This window comes from Ictalurus punctatus, chromosome 9, assembly GCF_001660625.3.
Source record: "Ictalurus punctatus breed USDA103 chromosome 9, Coco_2.0, whole genome shotgun sequence".
In the NCBI taxonomy this organism is placed as follows: Eukaryota; Metazoa; Chordata; class Actinopteri; order Siluriformes; family Ictaluridae; genus Ictalurus; species Ictalurus punctatus.
The window spans coordinates 24,766,442-24,793,890 of record NC_030424.2 but is presented as its reverse complement, the minus strand read 5'-3'; the positions used below and the strand labels follow the sequence as shown (position 1 = coordinate 24,793,890).

Genomic DNA, 27,449 nt, shown 5'->3' with positions numbered 1-27,449 from the left:
AAGCGAATCCTACAGCATACAAAGGTGCCCTTTATAATTGTGTGCTTCCATCTTTGGGGCAACAGTTTGGGGAAGAACCACATATAGATCTGATGGTCAGGTGTCCACAAACCTGTCAGAGACAAACTAGTGCCAAAAACAAACCTCTGGGAGAAAATCTAAGAGATAAAAGATTTCTAGAGAGAAATAATAAGAAGAAATAAACAGAAGTAGGTAACAACCCCCATGTACAGTGCTGACCCATCACATATGGTGGATGCACTGCATGCAACAAATGAATGAGAATGAAGTTATGTTGAGTTTATGGTCATAAATGATGGTATGAACTATGGCCTTTTTATTTGTAGTGAGGGATTTAAATGTGCTTCCAAATTAATGTTATGGGTTTTAATACTTCTATTAGAGTGATTGCGTTCACTCACAGTGTTGAATGGATGGTTAGTGAGTGAACGAAGAAGGAACTGCATGCAAGAAACTCAAGAGGCTCATCAAAGGTTGCAGCATAAACTGCCACTTCTAACGTACCTTATTTATCGCCAGAAACTAATTGTTACGCAATACAAGGTATTGTCAACATTTAGTCGTATTAGTTGCTTATCTGAACCTTTGTAAGCAAGGAGTTGTAACGGAATATGCAAAACTTAGAGAGTGCCTCTAAGGGTGTCTGAATGCTGTGCCAAATCCTTAGCCACTTAACGAAATCAGTTTTCAGTGTTGTAAATAACATTGCTACACTAGTGTTTGTTGTTATTTCTTTTTATGGCTGCTGTCCATGCTGAATAACACTGTCTAGACCTATTTACTGTCTTTATCAGTACATTTTGAAGAGAATGAGGCAGAAATGCACCATTGTGTCCTAACCATGTGTGAATTACTTTCGAGTAGTGCAGTCAGACTGGCAATTTGTAGTTGCATTCAGGCTTTCTTTAGATAACATTGGCAATAAAATGGTACACATGCTTGAGTTGTGCTTCAGTAAATGGAGCCATGAAAATACCCAAACATTCCCTGATTCCCACTATGCCCCGAACATTTAATTTTCACTCAATTATTCAGAAAAGTCACACTGTAAACTCTGAGGATATCTGTACCTTTTATTTTTTTTATTATTTTTTTTTTAGTATATTTAGTATATTGCCCTGGTGTTTATATGGAGGCCATGTATTTTACAACTTTCTTGAATCTGTCAAATTATTTGCAGTGAAGGGAAAATGATGAAATAAAAGACAAAAGTGATGTGAAAAAGTGTCAGAACTGATGGTTCACTGATCAAACACATTAGAGGTACAGATAATAACAGAGGTAACAAGATAACAGTTCAAGGACAGTGGAGCACTTTTATTTTTTACTTTTTTTATTACTGTGAAAGGGTGTGAAGCATGACAGAGGTCTGTGTGTAGGTACAACAGTGCCTTGATTGCTGCTATGTCTCCCTGCAAGCTAGGCTGAAAGGATTGTTTAGTGCAGGACACTTCTCACAATACAGGTGTAAATAAATGGCAAAATCTTGCTCTGCTCTCTGGCAGCAAACACCTACAGTATCGATTGCATCAGGCACTGCCCTTGCAGAAGGTTATTTCACAGAGAATTACCCACTGAATGCTGAAAACCACCTACTTGATATGGCTGCAGAAAGGGCAGCTACCTTTAGGCCTACTCACACTAACTGCATCATCCATAGTAAGCAAAATATTGGCCCTTGCATCTTCTGCTTTTTTTTAGTGTTACTTTAACATACACAGTGTGGATCCATTTGAATCAACGGATCAGTCGGGTGAGATCACCGCAACCACAGTCCAGCTTAGAGAGATGGTTTCATTCTGCTTCCATGCAAACTTTAACACAGTTTGATTGCAGTGATAAAGCAAGAAAGCAAAACTTCAGGAAGTGAACCAAACAACCCAGTGTATTTTTGGGTTACAGTGTTTGTACCAAAAATGAACCCATAGCAATGCGTTCTGGATATTTGAACCAACGAACAAAAGTGAAAAAGGAAACAAACTACCCTTGCATACCATTTATAGTACAATTGATACTTTTCAATAAAAAGTATGAAGCTTGATTTCTATCCATATCTAAGTAAATAACTTGATCAGATTGTTACAGCAATATGTTACTACTCGTTGTGTTTGTACATGGGCAACTGATGCCCAGCTACAAAAAAAAAATATATCCATCCATCCATTTTCCATATGCTTATCCTACACAGGGTCATGGGGATCCTGGAACATATCACAAGGTAGCGGACAACCCATCACAGGGCAAAATACCACACACACATTCACACAGTATGGACAATTTGGCAAAGCCAATCAGCCTACAAAGCAAGTTTTTGGACTAGGGGAGGAAACCAGAGTACCCGGAGGAAACTCTACGCACAGGGAGAACATGCAAACTCCACGCACACAGGTTAGAGGCAGGATTTGAACCCCCAATCATGGAGGTGCAAGGCAAATGTGTATAATATAGCGTAAGGCGCAATATAGCATGAAAATTGTACTTTGCCAGAAATCATGCTCGGTAGTGACCAAAATGCACATCATGAATGAGGCTTTATTGATCACATATACATATGCACAGTGAAATCCATTTCTTCACATACCCCAGCATATTAGGAAGCTGGGGGCAGAGCACAGGGTCAGCCATTATACAGTGCCCCTGGAGTAACCCTCCTGGAGCAGAGAGGGTTAAGGGCATTGTTCAAGGGCCCAACAGTGGCAGCTTGGCAGTGTTGGGGCTTGAACCCCTGACCTTCTGATCAGTAACCCAGCTCCTTAACCACCAAGCCACCACTGCCCCCAATCATAGTGACCAAAATGTGACCATAGTGACCGAAGTAATTATGTCAGGGAGTACAACAGGTAGGGCTGTAGGACATGACTTCCTTCTTGAGACGATTTCTGTATTTTAACTGTTTTGCTTTTATTAGGACTTGACTTGGACTTGACCCCATTAAGACTCTGTCTTACTTGATCTTGGCTAGTCCTAGTCTTGGTCTTATCTTGCACTTGACAATGACTGTTTTGACTACAGCCCTGCTTACAACCAATGGCGTAAAAAGGCTTTGCTTCATTTATAATCTGGAATAAGTTAATTGCCTGTTTCACTGTAAATATTGGCTTATATGTAAGTATTGGTTTGTGTTTGTGTATTTGTCAAATTGTTTTCTGTCAAGGATTGTATGCGTATTGGCAATTTTTAAGATTGTGTGTGCTTTATAACATTAAATGGATGAAAGGATAAACATGCAGTGTGTCACGATTCCCCCTTGAAGCAGCGTGCTCGAAGCGCGACTGCGCGAGCACCTGCTTTTCCGCTGTGACCGTAGGGACATCGGGACACGTGGGTTTTGTTTATGTTTGTCATGTCTCCTCCCTGTTCCGTCATTGGCTGGGAAGTCACGTGTGTCCGGATTACCCTCAGCTGTTAGCAGTTGCGAGGGTAATCATGTCCGCATATATACCGCGCGCTTCCCAGCACACAATGCGGAAGATTAAGTGAGTAAGTAAGTAAATAATACGAAGTGAATGTTTAGCGTTAGTGTAATTCGAGTCATAGGCATAGTCATAGGCATAGGCATAGGCAGTTCGTGCTGGATATCCGCTTCCAGTTAATCGTCTTAGTTCGTGTCTTGTTTTGTGTAACGACCTAGATTCCTGCCTTGCCCAGTGTATGTCTGTTTGCCAATCGCCTGACCTCTTGCATGTTTATGGAATACGTCTTGGATCACGTTTTGGATTTGTCTGCCTGTCTGTTTCTTTAAATAAACAACACTGTTATCCTGCACTTGCATCCGCTGTATCTCTGCTTCGTCACGATGTGTGACAGAATCTTCCGCCGAAACATGGATGCAGCAGGAGAACGGAGGAGACGCGGAACCCGGAAGTCGACGCCAACCGTCCCCGCTATGGACTCCGTCCACTTCCCACAATGGACCGTTATGGAGCTTCCGGACCCGTTTGACGGATTTTTCGGTGCCCCGGAGTATTTCCTGGTAAACTGTCAATACTACTTCGCCAGTCTGTTAGACCCTAAGCCAGAGGAGAAGCAATGGCTCCGATTTATGTGGTCCCGGTTCTTTGGACCGGCCCGTCAATGGGTTCAGCTCAAACTGGAGAAGCACTGTAGGAACCTGGACGGTGTAGAACAGTTTGTGGGGGATTTCATGTTGCGATTCGGGAGTCCGGAGGCGAAGGAGGAGCTAGAGCAACTTCTCAGGGGTGTAAGTCTGGAAGGAGAACCCGCCCTGCCGTTTACCCACTACTACAGGCAACGTCATACAGAGCTCAACCCTGAGATCCAAGCCAAGCCTCCAGTCAGGAAAGTCCAAGTCCCAGTCAAGTCTCATGTCCCTGATGTCCAAGTCCCAGTCAAGTTTGAAGTCCCTAAGGTCCAAGTCAAGTCTCAAGTCCCTAAGGTCCAAGCCAAGCCTCACGTTCCTGAGATCCAAGCCAAGCCTCCAGTCAGGAAAGTCCAAGTCCCAGTCAAGTCTCATGTCCCTGATGTCCAAGTCCCAGTCAAGTCTCGCGTCCCTGAGATCCAAGTCAAGCCTCGCGTCCCTGAGATCCAGGTCCAGCCTCCAGTCCCTGAGCTCCAGGTCAAGTCTCACGTCCCTGAGCTCCAGGTCAAGCCTGACGTCCCTGAGCTCCAGGTCAAGCCTCCAGTCCCTGAGCTCCAGGTCAAGTCTGCAGTCCCTGAGCTCCAGGTCAAGCCTCACGTCCCTGAGCTCCAGGTCAAGCCTCACGTCCCTGAGCTCCAGGTCAAGCCTCACGTCCCTGAGCTCCAGGTCAAGTCTCACGTCCCTGAGCTCCAGGTCAAGTCTCACGTCCCTGAGCTCCAGGTCAAGTCTCACGTCCCTGAGCTCCAGGTCCAGCCTCCAGTCCCTGAGCTCCAGGTCCAGCCTCCAGTCCCTGAGCTCCCGTTCAAGTCCGCCGACACGCACCGCCAAGCTCCGCTCACGCCACAGTCCGCCGACACGCATCGCCAAGCTCCGCTCACGCCACAGTCCGCCTTGCAACACAGCCAGCAGAGTAACCTGAGCATCTGGGGCTTTCCACTGCAGGGGAGGCACACCTTGCTGCGCAGTCCAGAGGTGAAGGCTGGCCCAGAAATTTTTTTGAAGGGGGCAATGAGGACAGCAGAGCTCCAGCCTGAGGCCTACGGGGAGGTCTCAGCTGTGGAGCTCTCACCTGAGGTCAACATGGCGACCTCAGAGGGACAGGCCGAGGAGGCTGTCCCGCTGCCCTGCACAGCCGAGGAGGCTGTCCCGCTGCCCTGCACAGCCAAGGAGGCTGTCCCGCTGCCCTGTTCAGCTGCGGACGCCGCTCAGCCCGCCTGTTCAGCTGAGGACGCCGCTCAGCCCGCCTGTTCAGCTGAGGACGCCGCTCAGTTCGCCTGTTCAGCTGAGGACACCGCTCAGCCTCCCTGTTCAGCTGTGGACGTCGCTCAGCCTTCCTGCTCCATGGCAGATAGCGTTCCCCCCTTCTGCGTCGAGGAGACCCACGTTCCTCTCCCTGGCCTTACAGGGGACTTCGCTCTGCCTTCCCGTTCAGCTGGGGACGTCGCTCCGCTTTCAGGCTCAGACGAGGACGTTGCCCTGCCTCCCTGCTCCGCTGAGTACAGTGCTCTGTTTCTCTGTCCAGCTGAGGTCGTCGCTCAGTCTCCCTGTCCAGCTGAGGACGTCGCTCCGCTTTCAGGCTCAGACGAGGACGTCGCCCTGCCTCCCTGCTCCGCTGAGTACAGTGCTCTGTTTCTCTGTCCAGCTGAGGTCGTCGTTCAGCCTCCCCGTCCAGCTGAGGTCGTCGCGCAGCCTCCCCGTCCAGCTGAGGTCGTCGCGCAGCCTCCCCGTCCAGCTGAGGTCGTCGCTCAGCCTCCCCGTCCAGCTGAGGTCGTCGCTCAGCCTCCCCGTCCAGCTGAGGTCGTCGCTCAGCCTCCCCGTCCAGCTGAGGTCGTCGCTCTGCTTCCCTACGCCACCAAGAACACCGTGCCGTTTCCTGGCTCTGCTCGGGACATCCAACCCAGGGGGCCGGGGCCGCCAATGAAGATGGATGACTCATGGCACTCCGGGAGGAGTGCCTTTAGGGGGGGTTCTGTCACGATTCCCCCTTGAAGCAGCGTGCTCGAAGCGCGAATGCGCGAGCACCTGCTTTTCCGCTGTGACCGTAGGGACATCGGGACACGTGGGTTTTGTTTGTTTGTCATGTCTCCTCCCTGTTCCGTCATTGGCTGGGAAGTCACGTGTGTCCGGATTACCCTCAGCTGTTAGCAGTTGCGAGGGTAATCATGTCCGCATATATACCGCGCGCTTCCCAGCACACAACGCGGAAGATTAAGTGAGTAAGTAAGTAAATAATACGAAGTGAATGTTTAGCGTTAGTGTAATTCGAGTCATAGTCATAGTCATAGGCATAGTCATAGTCATAGTCAGTTCGTGCTGGATATCCGCTTCCAGTTAATCGTCTTAGTTCGTGTCTTGTTTTGTGTAACGACCTAGATTCCTGCCTTGCCCAGTGTATGTCTGTTTGCCAATCGCCTGACCTCTTGCATGTTTATGGAATACGTCTTGGATCACGTTTTGGATTTGTCTGCCTCTCTTTTTCTTTAAATAATCAACACTGTTATCGTGCTTCGTCACGATGTGTGACACAGTGTGCTGCACTTTTGAAAAACTCAGGCAGACAGTTAAAATACTTTATCACAGCATTAAAATCTATATTGTATATACATTTTATATAAAGTATTACAATAAAATCCAGAATTTCCAGTGCATTACTTTATGCCTCCATCAGCTATCTGGTGAATTTTGATGTTCTGCTGATAATTATTACTTATGGCAGGTTGTCATGCCCCAGTTCAAATGCAGAGGCATGACTTAAATAAAATCTTCATCAATTCTTTTAAGTACACCTTCATGGAAACTGCCTGGTAAGTTGTTCCAAGCATCTTGGAGAACTTGCAACAGTTCTTCTGCCAACGCTGGCTCTCACTTGTGTCTGCCTCTGCAGATCCCAGACAACCCTGATGATGGTTACTTAAAAATATTCTATTAACTGCATACAAGAAATTGAATTTCTTTTAAATTGAATTGTTGAAAATCTGCTGGCACACAGACCGGTGTGCTGTTACAATAAGTGTTTTATTCATTTTATACTAGAGCAATTTGATACATCATATGTTTTAACTGTTTATAGTTACATTTAATGTTGTGGAACATCCATGAAACAAGTTAGTTCCTGTTAGGACTTATGATACGCTAACAGCTATATACAATCATTCCCTCGTCATCCTATTTATTTATTTTTTCTCGTTAATGACGTTAACAAAAAAGACAAAAAAAAAAAAACACAGCTTGTCATGTTACAGAGACTCTACAAAGCCTTTTCTGTATAGTGGAAAACTTACTGACTGTTGGAAAGCGTTGACACTGGAGACTCCTTCCATGAACATTAAATAAATGTCTCCTTACAAACTAAAAAATTAATTAATGGATTAATTTATTTAAATTAAGGGTAGAATTTCCACTTAAGGAAAATATGTAGCTTTTACATATTGATATAATGTCCATGTTACTACAATAAATATATGTATTTCTTTTTATTAAGTTTAATGTAAAACTGGCATTATTTACCTATTTAATTTTTGTTGAACTTACAATTTTAAGTGGAAACTGTGCCCTTAATTTCCACAAATTATTATTTTTTTCAGTGTGAAGAAAGCTTCACCATATCAGTGATTATACATTTTTCATTGTTAAATTAAAACATGTTTAAAATTTTATCATTATTAGTTTTAGACCATTAGAGGCTGTAATACAAGTGCCTATTAATTAATTACTAAACTACGAACTACTATCAGAGTTGCTTTTTTTTTTTGTTGTTGTTGTTTTTTAATCAATACCTTCTGATCAATCAGAATTGAGAGTGCACTCAACAGCATTGTGGTATAAAGTTGGTTGACCAGAAGACTCAGCCAATATTACAGTATATAATTGGTTTGTTGTTATCTGCAATTTTTTAAAGACGTGCATAGCACATAGAGTTTCTATGAATGATTCATAAAATGTCAATACACACCGCTAGGAATATTTTGAAATCCTTTACCCCTGTGGTAAGTTTGAGATGCCTTTAGATATACACATGTGATGGGTCCCAAGCAGTATTAATGACTAATTAGTCATTTTGAGTCAATTTCCAGGTTTCCTCATCATTAATGTAGGATACAGTAGATGCAATACAAAATTGTGCAAATATTTTGTAAATGAACCGTCTGCTTTAGCTAGTCAGTATTATCATCACTGCATAAGGTCGTACTGCATTATGTGGTACTGCTAATGATTTGACATTTGATGCATTAGATTATAGTATATGTTTAAAAGGAATTTTGATAATTCAAGCCTGACTTTGATGAATGTCTGCACAACTGATGTCTTCTTTTCACATGATGTAAAATCTACAGCAGTTATGCAAAGACAGTGGTGCTCTTTTTGTGGTTTTGGAACCTCGAAAGGGGAGCCTTTCGTTGGATGATTGGCATGATTTATTAGCTATTACTATGTTGACATGTCATACACACACATAAGGGTTGAGAGGCAGAGAGAAAGAGAGACTTGAGGTCAAAGCTGCAGTTTAGATTTATGGAGTGCCGCTTCACTGTTTAAAGCCTTGCTGTATTGCATTAAACCCTCCGATTATGGGGAAGCAGGGAGGCGTATCGCTAAATCACGTCCACTTTCATACAGCGCTGGCATTTTATTGATGGATGGTGTTTGTTCCGCCGTGTTCTGAATGCTACAGCTAGGTACCTTGCTCCTGTGTCATGCATTTGGAGTGCATTAAGTCCTTGGGCAAAGGAAATCTTTTAAAAAATAATACGCATTGAGTTGTGTGGAGGGGAAAAAAGGATGGATTTGTATAACCTGATTTAATACTGTACTGTATTATAGGATTTGAAGTTTCGTCACAGTGCATCAGTGTATCATTATGTATTTATGGATAATGCATGAATCAGTGATACCTGCTCTCATGCCTGAGGTTGAAATGCATTCTCACACTTTGCATTTTCTCTGCTCTGAGACATAAGCAGTCATATAATTGTTATGCTAGATTGTGTGAAATGTTTAGATTGTGTGTTTACATTTCTGTTCAGGGATGGGGAAATCATATATGCATGAGTTTCATGTTATGGTTGCTCAGAAACCTAAGTTAATGTAATAACCTTAGGAACTCATTGGCTAATGTTTTAGCTATTCAGGAGAGTTATACGATAGCTTTGCACCAGACTTTATTTTGTTAGATTTTATCAGTATTTTCACATAGCTGAGTGTTCCTGATTCTGAAAAGATCATCTGCCTTCATATGGGATTAGATTTGTGCCAAAAGTATTGAATGTAACTTTTCAAGAAATTAATAAAAATATACAATGAGAAAGAAGAAAAACACTGTGGAACTGAAAACAGAGAACTCAAAAATTTAACATGGTCTTTAAATAAACAGCATTCTTTGTTAACCCTTTTCTAAGCTTCATTTTCGCTAATCATGGTTTATGAATGTTTTGACCCTGATCTTGTTTCTTGTTTATTAAAAGTTGCTTTACTGCAGTCATATCCATCTCAGCTTCCTCTTACATGACTTTAAGTAAGTACAAAAACCAGCTGTTACTCTGTATGTTGTTTTTGATGATCACTATCAGTGCTTAACAACCAAGGATTCTGATGTACAAAAACGTACTTACGTACATACTTACGTACGTAGTTGTACAGAGGCACTATTCTGAACTGAAACAAACTCTCCTCTATTGCAAATCTACTCGATCCAAGCTAATTTGTGTAGCTAACTAATGCACTTCAAGTAAAAACAACTTGCTAATCTTATAAAGAACATTCTTATTGTTGATCCTACTGATATGCCATGCAGCTACAATAGAAAACTAATTGCCATACACACAATCTGCTTGCATTGTTCGCCCAGGCTTTCTTGAGAATTGCAACAACAACAACAAAAAAAAACTCGAATTATAATGATTATATAAATCACATATTTAAATTAATATTTCAGATGATTTAACCACACACACACACACACACACACACACACACACACACACACACACACACACACACACACTCAGCAAAAAAAGCAGCATCCTCTCACATTCAACTACTTTTATTTCCAGCAAATTTCTTAACATGTGTAAATATTTGTATTAACATGAAAACATTCAACAACTGAGACATGAACTGAACAAGTTGCACAGACATTCGATGAATAGAAATTGAATAATGAGTCTCTGAATGGGGGGGGAGGGGTATCAAAAGTAACAGTCACTATCTGTGGCCTCCAGCTGCTTTAAGTACTATTGTGCATCTCATCCTCATGGATTACAGCAGATTTGTCAGTTCTTGCTGTGAGATGTTACTCCACTCTTCCACCAAGGCATTTACAAGTTCTTGATCACGTCTAGGGAAACACACTTACATGTAATTTTCCACTGCAAGGATGATCAGCTGTCCTTCCTGTCTCCCTGTAGCACTTTCTTAGGTGTCTTACATTACAGACATTGCAGTTTATTGCTCTGGCCACATCTGCAGTCCTCATGCCTCCCTGCAGCAGGCCTATGGCATGTTCATGCAGGTGAGCAGGAACCCTAGACATCATTATTCTGGTGTTTTTCAGAGTCAGTAGAAATGTCTCTTTAGTGTCCTAAGTTATTGTAACTGTGACCTTAATTGCCTACCGCCTGTAAATTGTTCGTGTCTTAAGGTGTTCAATAAGTGTATGTGCAATAATTGTTTATGGCTGCATGAAAAACATTGTTTTAACCCTTTCTAATAAAGATCTGTAAAGATTATTTGGATTTTACAGAATTCTCTTTAAAATAAAGTCTCCTGAAAAAGGGATGTTTCTTTTTTTTGCTAAGAGTATATATATATATATATATATATATATATATATATATATATATATATATATATATATATATGCCTGTATTACATAGGACAGCAAATATTTTCTAATTGATATTCTGCAATGTTCAGATCAGTATTTAAACATTTCCACCATTACTAATTTGCATTTAAATAAGAAATGACTTTATGACTGCCAAGTGCACTCAATCATAAAATCTATAAAATATCCTGTTGCTGTTTCCTTCCTCAATTCATTTTTATAGTATATCCCCTGTAAATGATCTAGGCTTTGCCTTGAAGTATGAACAGAACCATCTACAGCATTCTACTGTTTATGGGGTGTTAGTCACAAGAGGTTAAACTCCCTCCTACTGTATAACCGTAACTCATAACTTCACGCACTTTACTGCCTGCCTCTTCCTGTCAATGAGGCAGTGAAACATGAGTCTACTTTCATCATCCCCACATTCCTGCCCACTGCTGACACCGGCTGTGCTGTGAGACACTGCTGGAGGTTAAAAATGATGACCTGGGTTATTAAAAATTCTCAGTAATGATTTCTCTCATTTGTAGGTGTCTCTCAGAGCATTTAGCGGGAAGCTGATGTGCATCATCATCACCATCATCACCATCACCATCATTATTGTCATCATTCATCCATCAGATGAGTAAGAGGTAAATTTGAGTGTGATTTCACCTACTATGAATACCCAGACACACAAACCCAGAGTCAGACAGTGTTCATAGTCATACAGATGTACTTACCACATATTAAGTGCAATTTGCTGATTTAAAAAAAAAACAACAAAAAAAAACTAAAACTATTGCTGTGTTTGGGTGCATTAAAATCTGGAATATAGACACAGTGGCAACACATTGAGACAAAAAAGGAGCAAAAACTGAGCAGGTCTAGTCAAGATATCTGTAGACTCATCAGTTAGACCTATAATACTGTTACAGCTTAACTTTGTATGCAGTGGTGTTTGAAAGTCTGTGAACCCTTTAGAATTTTCTGGATTTCTGTATAAATTGTAAAAATCACATGTATGTAATATCGGAACATTTTCCTCAATAAATAAATGACCATGTATAATCTTTTGTGTCATTTGTTTAATTGAGTTCTCATTATCTCCTTTGAGGACTTGTGTGAAAATCTGATGGTGTTTTAGTTCATATTTATGCAGAAACATAGAAAATTCTAAAGGGTTCACAAACTTTCAAGCACTACTGTACATGCAAAAAATAACTAATACTGCTTTATTTCAGTGAGAGTGGTGCAGAGTGCCCACCCATTTAGATACATGAATGAGTGATTGAATGAATGAATGAATGAAATGAACACAGTAAATAATAATAATAATAATAAAATATTATTAAGAAGAAGAAGTAGAAGAAGAAGAATTTTGTATAGTTATGTGTTTGCTTTGAAATCCAAATATATAACTAATCATAAACCTCTCTGACACATTTAAGAAAAAAGGTCAACCCCTTAATTTAATCTTATATCACAGTACTGTTGAATTGTACCTGGCCAGAAGGTGTTGTTTGTTTTCCATAACAGTACAGTGGCAAAGTCTATATTAATATGCTTTTTCTAATAGATTATCGTTTATATAGAAACACAAACAATTTTTAAAATGAGTTCAATCGTTGACCTAGTACAGTCTGTGAGGAGATTATTTATTTATTTATTGTTTATTTATTGACTGACCCTTTCTAGAAGCACAATGGCATAATCGATTTATCAGATATTTTCAATGAGTATAAACAAATGAATTATTTTATTGCCCCAAGTCTGTTATAAGATTAGTTGGGACACCGTAGGGTTTCTGTGTGTAGAGTATCGTGACTCTATGTTTAGCTGCTGGTGAGCAGGGCGATCCGAAAAGGGAGTGTTATGAGCCTCCTGCTGGGCAAACAATTCACACCTCTCCACAATAACACTGGCACAGAGATAAAATGGACCGCACAACTCAAGCATTTTTTATAGTAAAACACTATATACAACTGCTATAATAAAATGATAATACTTAAACTTAATCGGCGAGGTTAAAAAACGATATACTTATGAAATTGCAAATTCATAAAGCTTTAAAGTGTCTACTTGCATATGAGCCATTAAACACTACTGTGGAGTGTGACATCACAAATAAATTCAATGCTAAACACAGGCACCCCCAAAACAAGCAGAAATTCCATTTCTTGGCCTCTGGAAAAAAAGAGATATGTGTTTATTTAGCATTTTTTGAAGGAATCTCTAGTGTCAGTGTGTTGTACACCACTATTACATTTTCCTACAGGGGGAAAGTCTTCAAGTCTTCAGGATGGAAGGCTTTGCGGTTTCTGAGTAACATGACAAGATGTGTTATTTTGTCTTGGTTGGTTGGTGAGGGAATCATTTATAGCTGATTTAACGTAAGTTATAAGAGGAAGTTATTTCACAGATGTTCCACAACATTAAACATAACTATAAACAAATAAAATGTATGACAGCATTCTTTAATACATATTCAGCTGTAATCCTTGGCAAATTTATGTGGTATAAGAAACAACACTTGGTATAAAGCACTGTGCTTGTTATAGGAAAATAATTGACTTGGGTGTGGTGACAAAACCAGCACCAGGTAATGTAATGTGTCAAAGCATAAACAACCTGATTCATGATGTCAACATTTACATGCTAGGTTTTACGCTCTATAATGATGTCCTATGTGTCCAGGAGGAAACAGCAACAGGTTTTTTCCATTTTAGAAAAAGCACGTCCAGGTTTTACTTTCACTATTTTTTTAATTATTTGCTTCATCACATTTTCACATGATTTTTTTGCCCACAGCAGTAACACATGGTGGCTGGCTGCTTTCTCAGGCATAGCATTTCAGCAATTATGTTTCTTTCTTCACTTTAATCTACTTATATTTCTACTGCACCCTTAAACAATCTTCACTACTTTCCCATGTGTTGATGCTGCTATTGTTGCAAGCATCATTATAGGTCCTGATTAAAGCTAATAGGGTATCAATAAGCTATGGGACCTGTTGAGTAAGTAAAAGAACAGACAGACTGCTTGATGTGCTCTGCTCTAGTGGGACTTTCTTCAACTCCTGTTAGATAGTCTACTGAAGTGGAACAGTGAGACAGATGTTCTGTGAAATTAAATGAGGACCGTGGTTAGCTTTCACAAAATTTCTGCCACTTTTCCACTCATCAGCAATGATATAAAAAAAAAGATTGGTTCATTACCCATTCTGATCTACAGCAGGCTTGTGACTTTTTCAACAGAGGCATTCTGGAGATGAACACCTGCTTGTGCTGATAAGGCATGCATACCCATTTAGACTGTTTAACACAGTAACAAAAGATGTATTGGAACTGCTGTCAGGTGCCATCCAATTATTCAGATTGGTTCAGATATGGTGATGTTGATTGATTTCAATATGCTTCTTTTCATATCTCATTACCATTATCCGATATTAATTGAGAATGAGTTCAGGACCAGGGCGCAATGTATGGCACACTGGGTACCAGCAGCAGATTGTGACCCAGTTTCCACAGTTCTGGCTTTGAAGTGGAAACAACAGAACATTTTCATGAAAAGAATGCTTGTACTTTGGTTATAAAACTTAGACATACATCTGTATGAGACAAAATATTTGGATGCATAAAGATCCACCCATCTACTACTTCGTGAATGTAAAGAAAAGGAATAATAAATGTAATTTATATAGCACCTTTCTCAAAACAAAAAGGTCACTTTGCTATTTTAGGAAAAGAAACACAAAATAATGATAAAACAAACAAACAATCGAATTTCTATAGCATACATTTGCACAGTATCATTGTGCACCACTGCTCCAAATGCCATGGAGATCCACCGAGCCGCAAAGCTGCACCAGCGCGACATAATGGAAGCACAGGCACATCATGGTACAGAGGATTGTGCAGCCGTGAGACTGCTCAAAATGATAAGATCACTCCACTCTATCCATGGCCAGTGGAAGGTTAAGGCCAAGAGAAGTCCACTGCTCAAGCTTGGGTCCAAAGTTGTCAGGTCTCAGCAAAATATCCAGCCCAAGTAAATTTCCAAGACCACATAAAACACCTGAAACTAGACCAAACAATTTCAAGTATGTATTGCTGCGGCCTGGAGACCTCCAAGTGGGAGGTACTTACGCCACAAGTAGGTGGGAGTTCAATGATAACAAGTTTTACCAAAATCCCCAATCGGGCATAGTGCAAAGGTGCACGGTGATAAATGATGACAAAAACACAGATTTAAAGCTAAATATCAACATTTTTTCTTGTACTTTTATTTAATTACTTACAGCTTTGTCGTTGATGGCAAGTATGCGGAAATCCCCAATTGCATTGAGGTGCATGGTGATTAATGATGACAGGAAGTAATGACACTAGTGAAAAACATTAAAAATAAAAAATTTAAGATTTTAAATTAATATTAACACTTTTTCTTGTAGATTTAATTTAATTTCTTGCAGCTTTGTTGTTATTGTATACATGTCCAATGCCATTCTATTTGAAGATTGAAGTTTATATAATAATTGTCTAATATTAAATATTAATTTTAAAATTCAACAGTATCAATATGGAAACAAACTTAAAATGAGATACAACTGCACCTCAATGGAGGTGAATGTATAACATTATAACCAACAATTTCTTTTTTACGTGAACTATTCCTTCACAATAAAATTGTACATATATTTAAAGTCCATAGTTACAAGGTGCCATGCATTTTCTCTGCATATACAATTACATTACTCATTAGCACAGTTGGATTGCATGCATGTCAAACTGCTAAATCCTGGGTATAATGCCCTGGAGCTCGCCTCGTCTTCCCTTACTAGCGTAACCTGGTGGATACACAGAAAGCACATTTTAAAACAGATTAAAAAAAGGAATTTAACAAATGAAATACACTTCATTTTGTTGATTCAACATAATCTGGGAATTCAGTGTGTCAGCATTTAAAATTGAAAAACTGCAAGTTTACCCGTTTAACGCTGTCAAGCCACCGTAATGCCTCTGGGACAAAAAAAAAAAACGACAGCTTAATTTGCGTGACAGACACTACAGTACCCAATCAAAGTCCTCTGGAGGTTTGTGCAGCCCATTTGGCACTAAAGTCCCACCCATTTGGAGCTGACCCACCCATTTGGAGCTGGCTCTGACCTCCGTTTATATCTATCTCAACAATTTTAGTGGTGTGTGATTAAACAGATACAATATAGCTTCAGTTCAGTGGGGAAAAAAAACAAAAAAAAACACAAGTAATAGTTTTACTCAGTTTACTTGAAAACACACTGACCTCTTGATGTCCTTGAATGCGTGTCCTTGACATGATAGCATAGCTAGTCCACCTATACAAAAAAGCATTCTGACCTGAATCCTGGTAATATCTCTATTATTCTTATTACAACAATAGTCTGTTTGGATTTACACTTTCGCTTTGTTTGCTATAGCCTATGTTTGCTGAAAGTGATACAGTTATTTGCTATAAAGTTAGATCTTGGCCACTGTGTAACTAGTTTTAAAGCAACACCCATGGACATGGTTTTTCTACGTGCAACCTTGTTCCAAAACTAGCCCCAATTTGATGCAAAAACCATGACCTTGGCAACCCTACTTGGGTCTCTAGCTCCATCACAACCTGCAACCAGTGAACAAATCTGACCAATGACCTAAACATTAAAACAACAGAACAGAAGACAAACATAAAATCAAACTTCAAACATAGTAATGGAGTAATGGAAGAAAGATCAAAGGGAATAGAAAAAAAAAACCCACAAAAAGCTCTGGAAAAAGCTCTTTTTAATATCAATTTTAATGTAAAAAAATTGGTAAAGGAGGGATAAAAGAGACAAAATAACAGCCGATAAGAGAAACTAGAGGATAAATATATAACTTCTGCTAATAATGACTATCATTAAACTTTTGAAACTATCCATACCGCCTTGGAGGTCAGTGCTTGTAAGCTAATTTCAACCCCGATACTGTACACGTACTTTTTATACGTCTGGGCCATCTGACACATTTGACAGCTGACAATGATGAACGGGTGTATACACTACAACTCTGAACACAGTGTTTTAAGAATATACCCTCAGGGGAAATTAGAGTTCTGTTTGTGCTTTACTTTGCTATTGAACTACTAGAGTCATTTCTGCAACCCCTGTATAGACTCTTAAGAAATACTTAGAGTTAAGATTAATTCACTCTGCACCTAGTCAATAACCTGGACAATTCAATAGAAAACAAATATATCTTATTTAAAGTTCTCCTAATCTTTGACAGTTGCAAGCTCTGTCTGAACTCCCAGTGGAGAAAAAAAGTTGCTTAATTGATGAATGAATAGTTCAAGTCAGAGGCAGTACTCTCTATAAAACAATATGTTAAAGGTCAAGTCAGACCCATGGGATATAATGATTTTTAACCAATGATTTCTTTCTCCATTAAGATGCAACTACCGAGTTCTCACAAAAATGAAAAGCATATGGAAATGGACGTAGCTCAGCAAGAACATTATTCTGACTTCAATTTCACAAATTCTATTATCACAATGACTTTCAGCACATCCAGATGAGATAAAGGATGTGCTAGGTGCACAGAAATAACACACAGCTGGAAGATCGATAGCTTGTTGCTTTGCAAAATCATCATGCCAAAAAAGCAGCAACCATGATGAAATGAGCCATGAGGAGAAAATTATATGTCTGTCCTTACGCTCTGTAACGACTGAGGTTGTTACAGAGTCTCACAATTACAACCTCGTTAAAAATCAGACAGCCTGAATGCAGCTTTGGATATTCATAGTAGTGGTGGGTGATATGATGACAATGTTATATTATGACTGCAATGTTTAGGACATTTCTATGATACATGATATGACAATATATAGGTTAAGTATATCACAATATATGTTTTCTGCCAACAAAATAGTTTTAAAAAATTGTTTGATGATACTTTATTTAATGTCTACAAAAACAGCAGTTATTTTTATATAAAAATTGCATTATTTATTGAATAATATTAAATATTAAATACATATTTTTTAAAAAAGAAAATCTATATAAAAAAAGAATATTGTAAAAATAACTTCCACAACTTCCACAATATCTCAGAAAAGCATCTGATATATGAGAAAATAATAATTTATCACAATATCAATAGTATATAGTCATATCACTTATCCCTAATTTATAGTATTTATTATGACTTTGTTTGAAACGAGTGCTATGAAATTCCACCCATCCACCATTTTCTGTACCACCTTATCCTAAACAGGGTCGCAGTGGAGCCTGAAGTCTATCCAAGGGGACTCAAAGAAGCATGATGTCCACACACTGAATTTACAGCTCCAAACTATTTTCTATTGAAAGCGCAATGTTTCACAAAAAAAGGTATTGTGCCTGAAGACCTGATGGTCGAAATATTACTCTTTCAATAAAAAGTTGTTTGGAGCTGTAAATTCAGTGTCCGGACATCATTCTTCTTATTTTTGTTATTTTTGTTGTCCTGCACCTGAGCCCAATTAGGGTGCACTATATGTGCGCACCTTTTGTTGTATTTTAGACTCGGGGAACAAGGCATGGGACACCCAGGATGGGGTGCATTCCACAATCATACACCCACTCGCAGACCTTCTAACTTCTACAAAGCAGTCACTTTAAAAAAAAAAGAGACTAAGAAGATGCCATGAAGACTGATTTATTCCTTCCATTCTGATGTCAAGGTGGCATAATGTCTGAGTCAAGTGATACTTCAGACACTTTTCATGATAACTTGTGTTAGAAAATCATGTTCATGAAGAAGTACTGTTCATAAAACAGTAGATCTTGGAAGATGGCTTTTGCTATAAATTATTTTTAATAAGCGATATACTATGAAACATTGAGGCTACAGAAGGTAATCTTCTAGATCACCGTGACTAACTTCAATTAAACAGTTTTGTATCACTATGAATGAGCATTAGGCTTTACTTAAGGCCAGTATTCTCATAAGACCAACATTTGCTTTATGTAATTGCTTTAAATTCAATATTATATTATTGAATATTGTATAGTATGTTGAATGATTTGTGGAAAAAAGCTGGCACACATACAAATGCAAGTGAGAGAGTTAACACCACCAAACCATTATGAAGTGGTTCAAACCTCTTCATAATCATAGTAGAAGAAATGTGGGGGGGAGACTTATGTTGGGGAAAACTTAACCTTGATGCTGATATTTGAAGATAAGGACTTAATAGGGCGGGCGCATGGTGGATCAGTGGTTAGCACGTTCGCCTCACATGTCCAGGGTTCAAGTCTCGCCGGGGCCATGTGTGTGCGGAGCTTGCATGTTCTCCCTGTGCTGTGGGGGTTTCCTCCGGATACTCCGGTTTCCTCCCCCAGTCCAAAGACATGCATTTTAGGCTGATTGGCATGTCCAAATAGTCCGTAGTGTATGAATTAGTGTGTGAGTGTCTATGTGATCATGCCCTGCGATAGACTGGCACCCTGTGCCCGATGACGCCTTGTGCCCGATGCTCCATGGGATAGGCTCCAGGTTCCCCGTGAGTAAGCGGTAGAAGATGGATGGATGGATGGACTTAGTAGGGCACATACAGTAATTACTGCATTTGTTCATAATTACTTATGCTACACCACTGTTGAATACTTGATTCTGAATGGTCAGACATCGTCGATTGAGTTTTACAACAACAGCTAGATTTAGTGGATTGGGCTTGTTCTAATATGTTATCTTTTCTATGTATGGTGGACACTCCATATAAACAGATAAAAAAATAAAAAAACAGGTGTAATTGTTGATACAGTGAAACTTCAATGAGGCGGTGTTTACTGTATTTAACATATTTAGAAGGAGTGTCCAGAGTCAGAGCTTTGTACCAGGCAGAGGTAAAGCTGTAACTTTACATTTTCCAACACTGGAAGCCTTCAGGACAGATGACTTTCTTGGTAACATGATAAGCTGTGTTGTTGTTTTTCGTTTTGTTTTGTTTTTTGAGAGAGAGAGAGAGAGAGAGAGAGAAAAAGTGAGAGGATGTTTTAGACATTTTCTCTTAATAATCAGAAATAAGAATTCCCTTAATATCTCAGGAACAATACCTGATTGTTAAGATATCATGGTAATATATCACGGTGTTGCAAAATATATAAATATATAGAGGATTCTCACTAAGACATTTCCTTGAACATAAAACCAAAATGGCAATAACTGAGTACAATTTGTAGTCTATCCAGGGAGGTTATAAAATAGCTGAGGGCTCTTATTAAAGGGTCAAGGATGGCAATGGCCATGACCTTTATATAAATCTGAACAGTGACATTTGTGACAGTATGAAAAAACTAAACAAAAAAAACTAAACTAATGCAGACAGAAACCCTGTGGAATATACTGGCTCAAAAATCAGGCATGAAAAAGGGCTTCAGGTACATTTTCATGTAAACAATCCTGGAATGATGTGCCAATTACCTTTATCTGGTTTGATTTCAAACAAATTTTGAATTTGCTGCTACAACCTTCAGGAGCTGTCATTAAACTATAGTTCATTGCAGAAAGCAAGTAAACAACATCGCTCAGAGCTCACAGCTTTACAGATAGTGTGAAAATACAAGCATGAAACAAATGACAGCATTTTTTTTTTATTATAAGGAATATTTATTAAGTGAAGCCTTGAATACTGATGAGTCAAAGCAGTTTAGGGAGATGTTTTAGTAAGGACCTTGGGTCCTTAATAATATACTATATCCTGTACTTATTTAATAATGAGTAAAAGTCACATAATTTTGACATTTATGGTCTAAATAAGATGAGCCACAGATATTCTTTCATATAAAGTGCAAATCGTATTTAAGTCTTCTTACAGAAACAGTTTAATCACCAACTCTGAATAATATGTTTTCACCATGGTCACCAATTCTGAATACTGACTACTGGCTTTCGCAAGTTAATATGATAATGACTTCTACAATTTAAATCGAGAAAACGCAAAAGCAGTTCTACTGCCCTATGTCCCACACCACCAGGAACATTCCCTCTGAATTAGTGGAGTATTTTCTGCTCATTTTCTTGCCAACTACCAGTACTAGTAGCACTTTTTGAACATGACCCAAGTAACTAGACACTTGTCAACAACCCGAGCATCTCACATGTACTGGTAGTCCTCCATTTAGACATAGAATCACGTTGCTATATTTAACCTTCCACCTTCCCATTTCTTCTGAATCATATATCCGTGATAAATTACTCTACCTTTCTCTTTAACCGTGTCTTCTGTTGCTGTGTCTGATTACTTAGTACCATGTGGAGCAATGTCTACCTTAAGATAAACTAATCAATAAGGATGCTGATCCCCCAGTGGCTGCAGTCGTGCAGAACCTTGAGGAGGGCACTGATCTGGGAGAGGGAGGCCGTAATGAGGTGTGCATGAGTGTGTCAGTGGACCCAGAGAAATCTACCGCACATGGCTAGAATACTAGAGAGGTCCAGCTTGACTCTTGAGCCTGACAGAAATCAATGCGCTCCTTTGTGTTATAGCCAGTTTAATTCAGCCGCTGATATTTTTTCCCCCTCCCTCCTTCTTGGTTGGCTTAGACGAGCATTTAATGATCCACCAAAAAAGGACAGGTAATCAATTTATTACAGGCTTATGTATGTATCCACATCCAACCTTAATTAATATAAAGGGAGGAAGCTGCAGTGACATGCAAACTGTGCCACAAGGGGAATGGTGGTTAAGGAACTGTGTCAGGGAAGGGGATTTGTATCCATGCTGTGGTTTTCTCCTTAATTAAAAAAAAAAAATAATGTTCTGTGTATAAGCTAGAAAAAGGGGTGGCTGTGGCTCAGGTGGTAGAGCAGGTTGTCCACTAATTGAAAGGTTGGCGGTTCGATTCCTGGCCCACATGACTCCACATGCCAAAGTGTCCTTGGGCAAGACACTGAACCACAAGTTGCTCCCAATGGCAAGTTAGTGTCTTGCATCACAGCTCTGCTACCGTTGATGGGTGAATGAGACACAGTGTAAAGTGGTTTGGAACCGCTAAGGTTAAAAAAGCGCTATATAAGTGCAGACCATTTACTATGTTGATCTTTTTTTCACAGTAGAATGTATTGAATTATCCAAAACAGTCATTATTGTAATAATGTGACAACTCAAAAGAATGATCTGAAAGCAAAAAAAAAATAATAGTAGCTTACATCAATAAAGTTGAAATTGAATTACCTCACATTCAACTATGAACACAATTAGCTATGTCAGTAAATGATTTCAAATTAAATATATATTTTTTTCGGTCTTCCCAGTAACAGTACATGCATCAGATCTCCTTTCTGCCTAAACTTCATACTTTCTCCTGCCTTTGGTACAAAACATTAGACTTCTTCAACATTCTATGAAAATAGGCTTGAGTCCTGAAACATGAAGTCTGATTTTATAAGCTGCTGAACAATGAGGGTAAAAGCCTTAATATTAAATTAAACCAAATTTTGCAGTGACTAATGTGATCATTACAATTTTGAATTATCCATAAATGAATATACTTGCAATATACTAGATTCCTATTAGGTGTTTATTTCCATGTTTGCCATCTTCTCATTTATACATAATCACATCAGTCTTTCTTTTAATTTATTTCTTTTTAATTGTCTTTTGCAGATACAGTTGGCAAGGGGGAAAAGTAATCTGATCCTTCTGTCTCCATTTTCTATCCTACATGAAAAAATAGGGTTTGCAAGGTCAAGTGCTATTTTATAAGCTGCCGAATAATGAGTCTGGAAGCAAGTCTGCTTACCATCTCCCATTTGTACTTAATTGTATTGGTCTTTCTTTAAATGTACTTCATTTATAATTGTTTAACATGCAATTGTCATATTTGAAGGCAAAAAAAATGCTGGCAACCTCAGAGATGCACACAGTACATTGTTATAATCTTAATGGGCTTCCCAGCAAATACTTAATCGCTTGCATAAGCTGACTCTGAATACATAGAACTTCCCCCTGTACATACTGATGTGTCCTTTGAATTTCCTTACTGAAGTTAGTAAGGATATAAAAAGCTCAGACTTCCAACTAGAGATTAACAAGGGTTCAGTGTGAGAATGTAGCAGGTAATCAGAACTGGCACCTTTTCAGGACTGGGACCTTTTTCTAGGGTGTTCCTCAGGTGTGGATATGACAGCTATTATGAAAGCTCATTATTTCCAGGTACTGACTAAAGCACCTTTCACCATCTTCAAATTGCTGATTGTGTTATTTACCCAACTATCTGTTGTGCTGAAATTGACAGATGTCAAACGTTACGTTGAAATTACTTGGTTTATTCAGACATAGGCAGACTGTGTTTCTGGATAGTTTGCAAAGAGCCATATCCATCTCTTGGCACATGCTTCTGTCATTTTGGAGGTATTTTAATATCTGATAGAACATCTGATAGGGCTCTTAGCTCTATGCCCCCAACTCCTTCATGGGTAATGACTTTATTATAGGACCATTGAAACACGGCCAAACAAAGCTCATGATTGAAACACTACATCATGTCCCATCAAACATGTCTTTTCCATCCTCACAGAGTTTCATATTGGTTATTTATTTCATTGTTTTTGAACCAGAGGAAGGTTGCTGCAGCTGAGCAGGCCTGAGATTAGAGCACTGAGGGGAAATGGGGTGACAAGGAAGGAGTTGACGAGGGCCTCATTGATCAGATGATGGAGTGTTGGTGTGTTTTTCCCAGATAGAGACCAATCTAGCCTCGGGCGGCCATGTGATGAGTGGAAACCAGTTGTACAGAACAAATGAGAGAAAAATGAGAGATGAGAGAAATTAGGGAAATTGTGGTCACTAGAAAACAGTGGTGCTGCTTCCCACCAGAATGTTACACACCTATGCAAGGCTTTTTAGTGAAACATCTCCCCGGAGCCAACTGAGAGTGCTGAATAGAGACAAATGAAGCAGGTGAAAGCATCATTGTGCAGCGGCTTCACACTGCATTTGGCTTGGCACTTATGAAAGTCAAGCTGTGTTTACTATTGATCTTCTCTTAATGGTCATTTAGAATGATTAAAGGGTTTAGGCAAGCCCAAATTCCTCAGAGGCCCCAATGTACTGGCACACACGCTCTGTTCATTACTCTCTAAAAGGAAAGGGAATGACCCTTGGCAGGCCCTAATACACTGACCGATCTGAGTGTGAGTCCAGTCCATATTAACATACTGCAACTCAAATCTGCAAAGACGCTCATTAACCGGGAAAGTTTGGGCTTTAGTAGACTGTAAGAGGTCTGTTTGTAAATATGCAATTACAAAATCTGTATGCCCATAAACTCACAAAAAAAAGGGTCTGGCATGGGGTTTGTGGTCTAGTTGCAATTTTATAGAATGTTAAGATTTATAGGAATAATGTCAGACAGGAAAAGCTTTGAGGGAACATTTACCTAATGCATCAAGGCAGATTTTATGCCTTTTCACCACTTTGCAATTCAAGCCATTGTAGAGTATTTCAAAGACATAAAATATAACTTATAAATGCCACACAGTCATATCAGATGCCGTTTTGAATTGCTCCATTCCATCTAACACTTTATACTGCAACAGAAATTGGAGACAGGCAAATATTTGTATAGCTTATAGTTTACATGCATCACTAGAAACAGCATTCATTGATTTCCCTTCTTCAGGATGGCAGAAAGAAAAATAGTAAAATAGTATGCTAAAATCTGATACAGCATTTGGTGATTGCATTTATTTTGCATCCCTGTCTTGAACTTATACCCTCCTACTAAATGTTCCCACAGCAAAATGACCAAAAGTCATTCATTGTTAATGAGAGCAGGTGATGTAGCAACAGGAGTCCACTGATGATGCAAAATAAGTTTTTGATCTGAGCTTAACTTGATTCAAATGAGTAGCCAAGTGAAAAGCTATCTCTTGATAGGAGTGATAGGATAGGTATGCTTATTTCAAGCTATTTGTTCCTAATTGCAACCCCTGAAAATACTGTACATTGGATTTGTTGTGACAATTGGCCATAGACCTTGGTATAAAGATAAATCACCTGATTTGTAGTCCAATGCAAGTTATTTAGCTAGCTATGTAGTTGCACAGTCATATCAGACGAGCAAAATTCAGAAATCAAGATACAAGACTGCACATTTCTTTGTCTTGGGGCTAGTAACATCAATACTTCATCTTTAGTACCTAGTATGTAACTTTTACTTGGGATGGTGCACGTGATGTACCACCAATTAGCTTTAGAGTAAAGCTTTAAAGGTATATCAGTGGCCCTTAATGTCCATTTAAACTATATATATATATTTTTTTTATTATTATTATTTTTTTTTTAAAGTTATATATTACATAGTATAAAAGTACAAACATGCCCCTTGATGGTACCACAACTGTCACAAAGAAAAGTACAGTTTGGTAGCTTTATTTCTGAGAGTGCAGAGAAACTATGGCAAGAAACTAGCAAGGTAAAAAGAAAAGGTGCCAGGATAAATGGTTGTAGGTTTCTAAATTGGTTCTACTTGAAACTATTTTTTTTTTAACTGAAAGACTCTACAAACAACAATACTACAAACTGAAGAATCTTCTATGGTGTTGATAGTGTACTTGCCCTTCGTTCATTCATTATTGACTTTGACCAATTGCTTTTAAAAAGCTTTTACATTTGTATGTTTAGTCAGCTGTGTCTATTTGTATCCAGCATTATCCTTCTTTTTCTGTCTCTCTTGGAAAGGCCAGACTTTTCTTTGAGGTACTTCCTGTAGAAATAAGTGGCCTCTGAAATTAAAGCTTGAAAGGTGTTAAACTGTTAACATATCATGTGGAGTAGATCTCCAGAAACACTGGAGCATGTGGTATAATATACTTTATAAATCCATATCACAACATACACTACCTTTTGCAGGACCTGTATCAGCCAAAAATACTGGAAATATTGATGCTTCACTGCGCTACTGGAACTTCTCCTGGATAGCAGAGGACGTTCTTGGCTTCCCAGAGGACACATCAGTGAGTTTGGGTAAGTCATCAGCTTTCAAAACCTTCAATATAGAAGAAATATAAGCTCTTTATAGGATGTGACATGTGAGCAGCTTCCTGTCACCACATATATGCAGCACTTTCTTATTGAACACTTAGTTTTACAGCTTATCAAGCTGGTATGTGTGGAATGCAGTTGCTCTGATCAATATACAAGTCAAGCTTTTCACTTGCAAGAATATTAGACTAACTGATATAAAAGCATTGTAGGTGAATATGGTGAGAGAGTGATATAAATAGAATTAGACAGGCATGAGGATAGAAAGCCGGAGAGAATTCGTCCATCTGAATACTGAACATTCACAATGCATTGAACATTGAACAATTAATAGAGCATAGACTGCTTTTTATTACAAAATCATTTTTTATCCAGTTGATACGCATTTTGCTGCTGATGTTATCACTGTTTGCCAACCCTGAGGATGAATAATGTGTAAAGACACTAGAAAAGTTTATGTGCAGGAAATGAAAACTAAATGAAGTAGACAAAGTGGCTGGTGGTATACAACTCTGAATATTTGCTCACTCCTGTTTCTACCACAACGGGTTTAACTACGCTGTTTTAGCACATCTGTGCCGATTGGTGTAGGAGAGTTTGAATGGTAATTATCACTATCATAAATGTACCATAACAGTTCATTTTAGGCCTATTTAATCATTCTTTATTCCTTTTTTCCCTCTCTCTGTGCATTTTTGATTATTTTCGGCTGAACATTTTCCGTGGCATCCCTGGGGGTCAGTTAATTTAATATTGGAAACTTCAAACACCTGTAAAGCTATCGATCATTCCACACTCATTGTCAATTGGATTATCTGACATTTTGGTGAAAAAAAAAATAGACTGCACCTTTTGCGTACTTCTGAGCGGTCGATTATAGAGGCATACTCCAAATGCGTAAAGGTTGGTATGTCTGGAATCCTATTCATCATCATAAAGTAGCCCAGTGAAGTGTGTGAGAATCTGACATTTCTGCTCATTTAATCCAGAGATTATTCAGAAAGATAGGTATCGTTCTGAATTTCATGAATTGTTACAATTACAATACCCTTTTTGTTAAAGTTGTTAAAGTTACAATACCCTTTTCACTCCATTCTTTCGTAAATTGCCATATTTAACCCTATACTCACATCTGCAGCAATATGATGTAACACAATTATTCTTAGTAAAAACTGCTGAGTTACAAAGCAGGCAAAGCGACATTTAGAGAAACAAAGTGATCGGAGTTTAACTTAATACAAATTAAATCTTGTGTCTACCAGTGGAAGTATGGAATGGTAGAACGGTTATTGTTTTCCATCCTACTGTAAAACATGATCCATGTTTTTTAGTTCCTTGTTGCAGCTCCTGGGCCAGCAAGTGTAACTTGTCATGCGGCAATGGGCTTGATATGTTTCATGTACCCAATGAACCAGTGCCAGAGTTTTCACCATAAATAGATGGCAGCGATCGCAAAGAGTGAATGCTGGTTTGGTTCATTCTGACAAGAGT

The 27,449-nt window shown here is 39.1% G+C and overlaps 1 protein-coding gene across 1 annotated transcript in view; it reads left to right on the top strand.

Annotated features, from left to right (window-relative positions):
- The window catches only part of alk (ALK receptor tyrosine kinase), a 438,375-nt gene that overhangs the window by 179,501 nt on the left and 231,425 nt on the right, over positions 1-27,449 (top strand). Inside the window, exon 2 of the mRNA XM_017477116.3 lies at positions 25,827-25,940. Within this exon, the coding sequence (XP_017332605.2) occupies positions 25,827-25,940 (114 nt within the window). The remainder of the gene's footprint in view (positions 1-25,826; positions 25,941-27,449) is intronic.